This window comes from Pollicipes pollicipes, unplaced genomic scaffold (assembly GCF_011947565.3).
Source record: "Pollicipes pollicipes isolate AB1234 unplaced genomic scaffold, Ppol_2.1 Scaffold_6052;HRSCAF=7182_pilon_pilon_pilon, whole genome shotgun sequence".
NCBI classification, from domain to species: domain Eukaryota; kingdom Metazoa; phylum Arthropoda; class Thecostraca; order Pollicipedomorpha; family Pollicipedidae; genus Pollicipes; species Pollicipes pollicipes.
In genome coordinates, this window is record NW_023596805.1 from 9,755,655 (window position 1) to 9,764,618 (window position 8,964).

General features: G+C 43.0%; 1 protein-coding gene across 1 annotated transcript in view; it reads right to left on the minus strand.

The window, feature by feature from the left end:
• LOC119104768 (uncharacterized) overlaps positions 1-8,964 on the minus strand; it is a 179,734-nt gene that overhangs the window by 114,746 nt on the left and 56,024 nt on the right. Inside the window, 1 exon segment of the mRNA XM_037228487.1 lies at positions 2,179-2,252. Coding sequence (XP_037084382.1) covers positions 2,179-2,252 — 74 coding nt within the window.

Consider the following 8,964-nt stretch of genomic DNA (forward strand, 5'->3'; position numbering starts at 1 on the left):
ACTACGTATTCATTTAGTGCGTTGACGAAATCAGAGTGTGCACAAAAATAAGCTTTATTTAACACGCTGACAAAATCCTCACGGGTGTGCGCAAAAGTAACAACAGTCTTACTCAGTCAACAACAGTCTCATATGACTCGAGCACGCTAAAAGACATACTGCCACCCTATACTTCAGACCGCGATTTGACCCTCTCAAATAGCTGCGTGTACATGAAACTTCCAGCTTTTTTCATGCGCCCTTTTGCCAAAAAGAAACAAACGAAAAAGGCGTTGGAACTGGGAGGGGTGGACCGGACTCGAGGACATTTCAATTACCGTCGTTCACTGTAATTACAACCGATCGACACCAAAGGTAGATCATGATAAACGGTCACCATTGAACCAAATCTACACTCGCGAATTGTGGCACACATGTAACTCATTAAGTTGAGGTCACGCCTTACCTGTCATTTTGAAAGCTTTTGCAAACAAATAATGTGACTGTTGGCGCTGAAGTAGCGTACTGAATACGAATCTCTAAGAAAGTATCACAAATGTTTTGGGGTCATGCATGTTTGTTTTCGCACCCTTTGTTTCGAGGTTTTGAAACAGGACACTCAATTCTGTGTCCTTGCATTTCATACAAACATTTCAACCCCTTGTGATATCACACTCGGTAATAACATGTGGTCTCCTGCGACGTTAACAAGAGTCAGGTAGCCTCCATTTCATACACACCACTGTCTTGTCCTATTTACTTGCAACTTTGTCACCACTGGTCTTCCATCATGGTTGGTCATGACTCAGCAATAATATACGCATACCAAACGAAATCTTCTTATTTGGCCTCACCTGCTCTGATCTGTTTCACATCTAAATGTCTTTTTGCTGTATGAAAAAAGTTATTTGCGCGACACAAGTTTGTAAACGCTTGCATGAGACCGCTCATACTATCTTTGCCAATGTAAACAAGTTACATGTGACCTGAGGTCAAATCAAACATCTGGGCTGATTCACTTTGGTCAATGTTTCTCGTTTATTTTTCCGGGAGCCAAACAACGCCATCTAACCGCGTGTTGGTGCATTACTTTATTCTTCAACGAATTACCTTCGTAGACTTCCTTTCACTGAAAATGCATTTGACCTTATAGTTACTGGCGTGTAACAGTAAATCGACACTAAATAGAGTTATGTTGCATTTTTTTAAGCAGTTCCAATGCCTAGTGGGGTGGCTTCAGGGAATGCGTGCATGCAATACAAAAATATACGTGCCCTGGCACACAAATCAGTAATTTTGTACCATCCAGATTTGAAAGCGCGCAACGTAGATCATTTATCATATCTCGACACCTCGTAAAGTAATCATGAACTACAATGTCAATGTAAGTGTGTTGTGAGCACCACTCGATACGAACTTTCGAAATTCGTTATGCCTCCCCTTCTAGTACTGTGGTTATAAGCTCATGGGGTGAGCTCTTTTAAGCCCGTCTTAGAATTTGGAGTCTTTTTGAGGTTTCGAGCCTTAGTCTTTCAGCTTAGGTTTTTGGCGGCCAGTTAGGCGGAGGACAGTTTTAAAAATGATTTAATTTTCATAAAATTTGCCACACCTATCATCTCGTATGTCGTTCAACCATCGTTGCATAAGTGAATAATATACTAACTAGTGGATGCCCTACTGTCAGTTTCGTTTAGTTCCGAATTAATTACGCACATATTTAAGTGTAAGTTATACCCATGCCCTTACCCGCACCCCCATTAATCCCCAATCCTTTTGAACAATGTGCGTATTTGCCCGTTTGGCTGAGTGCCTGTGCTCTCACACGGTATTCAACAGCACTCATCATAGTCTCCACCAGCCGCTGTTGGGTTCCAGGTCTATGTTTAATGCAATATTCAAGTACCAGAACATCGGCAATCTGTCACTGGATAAAAGCAGAGCTGAGCTAAGATGAATTAAGAACAATGCGAAACTCCGACAGAAGACTAAAATCGCAAGAGATTGTTTGCTTCGGTGTCAGCACCACAATATGAGGAACTTTGCAGCCGGGTGGCTTAGCACACTTTGAAAGTGTGCTAAGCCATCGACGTAGTTTGCTAAGCTACACCGGCTCCATGTTGGTGTAGCACATACCCATCAGCGTGCGTGACAATCGACACCATTTGGTGTCAAAATGTGCAGAAACTCGGATTGGCTTACCAATGATGGTGTACGACACTGCCATGGCGATCATTGGGAGGATGTACGTCAACACCAGAAATATCATGTTGTACCTGCCAAACACAGAAAATCGTGACACAACGTCATACGCATACAGGAAGAGAATATATATATGTATGGCATGTGGCATGAAGATATGTGTACGGCACCATATAAATGTACCTGACATGCATTTCAAATCAATTACTCGGCCACTTCGAATGGCTCGTGACTGGCCGATTATTCATGACCTTAATCTGAAACGTCACTGGCATAGCTGTTAGCGTAAACCAGCCCGCGTTTTCGGGGATGTCCCGATCTGTCCAGCGTGCCGAAGGGCAGATTGCGCAAGTGTGATGCATAACCTTTACAACCTAGCCGGTAAGACCAACTTCCACCATTTCAATTAATCGAATTATCATGTCTATTCAAAGTTGTGCACGGCGAAAAGAGAGAAAGAGAGAAAGAGAGAGAGAGAGAGAGAGAGAGAGAGAGAGAGAGAGAGAAAAAAAAAGAGGGAGAAAGGGAGACGGAGGGAAGAAGAGGAGGACAGGGAGGAAGGGAGATATGTTTATATATATATATATATATATATATATATATATATATATATATATATTACATACATACATACATACATACATACATACACACATATATATATATATATATATATATATATATATATATATATATATATATCTCTCTCTCTCTCTCTCTCTCTCTCTCTCTCTCTCTCTCTATATATATATATATATATATATATATATTATATATCTATATATATATATATATATCTATATCTATATCTATATCTATATCTATATATATACATATATATATATATATATACATATATATCCAAGGTCATAGGTCATGGAAGGTTATGAGAAAAGGCTGAGTGGCCACAAATTACCCGCTGCAATGAAATACTTGTGGGCTTCACAAACACTAGCTTTTAAGCATTTGCAACAAACATTTGCATACAAATTATCATTTGGCTCAGTCTCACAGATCAAATGCACGCAGCACTGCTAATGACACGAGCAAAAGGTTCAGGATACCACCAGGGGCATATCACAAGCTTTTCAGCTCATTTCATATAAAACATACCAAATCACAGCATCATATAACACCAAACCGCAAACCTCCGCTTCGTGCCGCCAGGTCCGAAGCGTCTTGTCATAATTTGTCTAGTACATTTCGTTGGTGACCCGTTATTGACACATGCGTGCCCCAAATACGCGGAACCCCTAGTGCTACAATGCTTCAAGGGAGCATTTAGTTTACTTGAATACCCACGTGTGAGATTAGTAGCGTGCTCCACTTTAATTAATGCCAGCTGATTCCCGGTGATATTTGTGGAATAACTGAAGTCCTAGATCACACTGCAAAAGGCACCAGGGAACAGCGCAGCGCAGAACAGTAAGTTGTGCACCATTAGGATATGACTGCCCCAGCGTATATCTCAAAGCACGTGGACTCATTTTGTCAACAGCCTTTCTCGTTTCTATGATAATTTCACACATTTATGAATCACAGCACATTACATCTGGCTCACCTAAGAGATGGACGCATGCAAAAGAATGCAAAAGATCCACAAGAAACGCGGAAGTGTGAAAAATGTCTGAAATATAAGTTCAAGCAGCCGCATTTTTGTTCCCAACGTGTTTTTATTTGTTGACGGGCAACTACACAGGGCTGTATGATTTGTGCGGTGCTGGAGAACATTGTCTACGCGAGCTATTTTGACGATGGGATCTTAAGCAGCCAGAATAGTATCAGTTATAAAGCAATTATCACGGTCCGCGGGCACGGTCTGCAACCTCTTGGCAGCTTTCGTTCCGGCTAACTTTTCACAAACAACTCCCATCTTACTTGCATGCGAGTTTCCCTTCGCCTTTATTCCGGACTTCCCTTTACCTCGACAGTGCTCGACCAATCGTGACTGATGGTACATCTGGTACGAAATCTAGACCAATAAACGTCCGGCACGGTCTTGGCTTAAAAAGGATATGGAAGCCTGGTCCCATGCCGGCTGTGGTTCCACAACGCCGAACGGCAGCAGACAGATCTATGGACATATGTACATAGTTCTCTTCGTGCTATCGTTTTTACCTCATATTGCTATCTCATGCTCTAAAATTGGTCTTAAGGGCATAGATATTATTAAGGAAAAATGCAAGCGTTTCAGCACTTTTCCTGTCTACAGGCAAACATGAGGTCATTTCCTTATATCCTTTTAGCCACTTTCGTGGTCTATCTGGCAGCATATTAATTTAGATATAAACGGGGCTAATGTGTTCGTTAAACCAAAGCTTTTCATCCAAATGCGCATACGTAGCAAGCTATCATCCCTGTCGTTGCAGTAACGTACCTGTCGCAAGTAGGTTTCTGACTGACACCTGGCATTAACTCTACGCATTAACTCTACAGTCCAGAGCTCTACTCTACCTCCAGAGCTCAGTCCAGTCTAACATTCCCCGCTTAAGCTTAATTCGAAAGGATGTGTGAGGACGAGGACAGAGCAGATCTCACTAAGCTTCCTTTTAGCGTAATTTCACTCTGCCCCTCTGCAAGGCATCGTTCGTCCAGCTTTACTAAGCTTCCTTTTAGCGTTGTTTCACTCTGCCCCTTCTCGCTGCATCGCTCACCAGCATTTGTTTAAAGCCCAGTTGATTCCAGCACAGAAAAGAATAAGTTGTTCAGTGCATTAGCAATGAATATTATTCACATAGACATAGACGTTCACATAGAAAGTAGTATTAGCCTTATTCCTCGCAAAAACCAGGAGAATAGAGATATAGTTAGGTTGATATTTCAGCAACGTGCCTTTATCGAAACAAAAGCGGAAGTCACTTCTGCTACTCTTTCGATAAAGGCATGTCGCCGAAATATCAACCTTACTGTACCTTCATTCTCCTGTTTTTTCCGAGGAATGATGCTAATACTACTGTCTTATCTATGCAACAAAGAATATATTAAATTAGCCGAGTGCATTTCGGTTCGACGAAGGCGGTCACAACATTCGGCCTTATGGGAGGACGAATGCGAAATTCTTGCGCAAGCCTATGATGGCACTAGAAAACGATATTTCTACCGACTTGGGGGGAGACATGCCACCGTTGGGCCCCCTCTTTGGGTCAACCAGTGCGGTCCCATCAATACATCGCAGGGTTCAAAAGCTACATGAAACAAGGCTTTAACTTTGTTCTCACCGTCTTTGCTGATACTGCACAGGTTGCCGCTCATGCACCAGATATAGTTTTCGCATGGCCTCTTCCACGCATTTGAATTCCCAGTTGAAGTTGGAACCGCGCTTGTTGCTAATGTTTGAACGACCATCAACGGCTGACAGCTTGCCGAGAAGCCCGGGATGAACTTTTACTTGTTGAAGCTAACCAAAGGTTAAATAAACTGCCGATCCAAAGGCCAGCCTACAGGTGATTCAAGCTGTCTATTTCCAATTCCAAATAAACTGTCGATCCAAACGACAGCCTACAGGTGACTTAAGTCGTCTATTTCCAATGCCAACTAAACTGTCGATCTAAACGCCAGTCTGGAAGTGATTCAAGCTGTTTATTTCCAATGCCAAATAAACCGTCGATCCAAACGACAGCCTACAGGTGACTTAAGTCGTCTATTTCCAATGCCAACTAAACTGTCGATCTAAACGCCAGTCTGGAAGTGATCCAAGCTGCTTATTTCCAATGCCAAATAAACTGTCGATCCAAACGACAGCCTACAGGTGACTTAAGTCGTCTATTTCCAATGTCAACTAAACTGTCGATCCAAACGCCAGACTATAGGTGATTCAAGCTGTTTTTTCCAAGACCAAATAAACTGTCGATATAAACGCCAGCGTACAGGTGATTCAAGCTGTATATTTCCAATATCAACTAAACTGTCGATCCAAACGCCAGCCTACAAGTGATTCGAACTGTCTTTTTCCAATGCCAACTAAACTGTCGATCTAAACGCCAGTCTGGAAGTGATTCAAGCTGTTTATTTCCAATGCCAACTAAACTGACGATATAAACGCCAGCCTACAGGTGATTCAAGCTGTCTATTTCCAATGTCAACCAAACTGTCGATCTAAACGCCAGTCTGGAAGTGATTCAAGCTGTCTATTTCCAATGTCAACGAAACTGTCGATCCAAGCGCCAGCCGCTTTCCGCCTGAAGCGGAAATAAAACATCGCTTATGGATCTATTTGCTTAGTCAACATGTAATTCAAAATTATCGCCTCCGGAAATAGCGTAACATCGACTACTTACATGATGGTTATTGGAAGCAGCACGGCATACTTAGATCCGCGCCTGGCCCGGGGTCTGAGACACACGCGCCTGGCCCGGGGTCTGAGACACACGCGCCTGGCCGGGGTTCTGAGACACCCGCGCCTGGCCGGGGGTCTGAGACATCCGCGCCTAGCCGGGGGTCTGAGACACCCGCGCCTAGCCGGGGATCTGAGACACCCGCGCCTGGCCGGGGGTAAGTTGCCTTATCCTGAGATCTCCAACTTCCAGACGCGGTATGAAAAATATATCATTTTAAAGGCCTCGTAAAATTATGAGAAATGCACACAGAATTTTTGACCTTAGGTCGACTATGAGATCACCAGAGGCCACGAAAAGTCAGAGACACTCGTTTCGATGGGTGCAGTTAAAAACTATGTCAACACATCGAGACGGGTATTGAGGACACAGAAATAAGCGTTAAAACTGTGGAGAGTTCATTCCGACCATTCTCGTTCCCCCCGACTGGTCGGGTCAGATTAGGCCGCACCGGTCAAAACAAGTCTACCAATAGCCTACAAGAACGATGTTTTTCTCCAAAAAAGCTTCTAAGTTTAGTTTATTAGGTGCAGTTGTGAAAAATGGATTCCCAACACCCAAAATTTTATTTAAGGGTGACCTAGACGTCATTCGAAGTCAACATAACTCAACTTTACAAGCCATCAAAATAGCCAAATTTGAAGCGATAGCCGAGTGTACGTGTTTATCTGCGAAGAAATAGCGTATTGGACATCTACAGGTACTCAGAATGGCATAGCTGTTGTCTACATTATACTTGTCCCTTAGACAGCTGGCAATGCATTTGTAACAAATTAAGAACAGATACGTTGGTACATAAAACTAGACGTCATCGGTTTCGCAGACACGATAAGAAGATAGTTACAGGCGTCCCGCTCGTTCTTTAGCCTCTCTGCTGCTGGCGTCATAGGCCATTGGCCTCGCATGACCTCATATGACCTTGCATGTCATCACAGGACCTACTGTGACCTCAACATGCATTATCATTATATCCCATTATCACAAAAAGTAGTACTCCAGTTCTGCGTCCAAAATTACCCAATAGAAGTGCCCATTTTAAGCTCGGCATTTGCTTTGCTACATTCGCCCATAGAGATAGGTCATGATCTGAGGCAAGGTCACGTACTCTGTGGTCACGTGACGATTACGCATGTAAGTTGGTACTCGTTTCTTCATATACAGACACAAAAACCAAAATTCTACGTACAAACTCGCATTTTTTTAAAACGGTTAATAGAAATTGACCTGGCATTAGGTCACTGACCTCATATTTTACAAAAATCCGAAGGCTTTAAGCCGTTGGTGCTATCATGTTCTATCACTTTAGCAGGTTTGAACAATATGAAATAACCCACACAAAGTTATGTGTGTTGAAAGGCTTTTAGAGGTTGACTTCTTTGACCTGACCTAGGTCACCGATCATGGGGATCTGAACCTTAAATTTGCAGAAGAATGCCACATTGATGGCTGAACAGGTAATGCAAATTTTGTGTCACTGCAAGTGTTCATTTTTGACCTGTATTCGGGAAAAACGTAGGCGGAACCCAACTTCTCCCGACCGGACCAGGGTTAATGCAATATCAGCGGCATAAGCTAATAATTTTAGTATTTTTATCACAACAGGCAGCACGAGCTATAATGTACAAAGGGCATGCAATTCACTAAACGTAGTTATCATGCACCGAGACCGCGCTGGTCCAGGTACATTTCGCAAGACTTCCACGCAACTAACGGTTTTTGTGTGCCGTTTCCCAGACGTCATGCCTCGTTGCTATTCATGCCTAAACAACACTGCTTTTGTTGGTACGCTTATATAAAACAGCGTCAAAAGATGTCCTCATGCCGGGCAGGATCAACAAATGATACAAATGAAGGCTTAAGTGCGCGCAGGTGACACGCACGGCAAATACACTGAAATCCATCAACGCTTGTCCCCAGGAGCTTGTCTGTTGAAGAGAATTGTGATGTTAAAGTGCGTGTGGTAGAATGGGGAAGTGAAAGATAGGGTACCGCACCGGTACAGGTACCGCTGCCCTCACTTTGAAACGCGTGGGCTTGGTCACTTGATGTCCCTTCCTACACCTAACAGGGTTGCAATGGAGGCAAATGTATAGGTAACTTAAGTTGGGTTACCCATTTCACAAGGACGGTTACGGACAGGTGAGCACTAGCATAAGTATGCCTGACATCTATGGCTCCAAACTAAACAAATTCAAAAGCGCTTATCTTGCCATCATGAAACGACGTACAAGGTATGTACAGCCTGCATACAACAAACAGTATGATTCCAACGTGATATAAGTGATCATCGTCCGGACCAGGTTGTATTATATTTTCTGATACAGTTTTGAAATATATTTTAAGATTTGGTTACGATATTTTGACATATTTTGGCTAGCAGATTACCTAGCCGCTTCGGTATGTAGCCGCAAATAGCGCTGTGTACGAGTGATTACGCAGTGGTGGCGTGCGT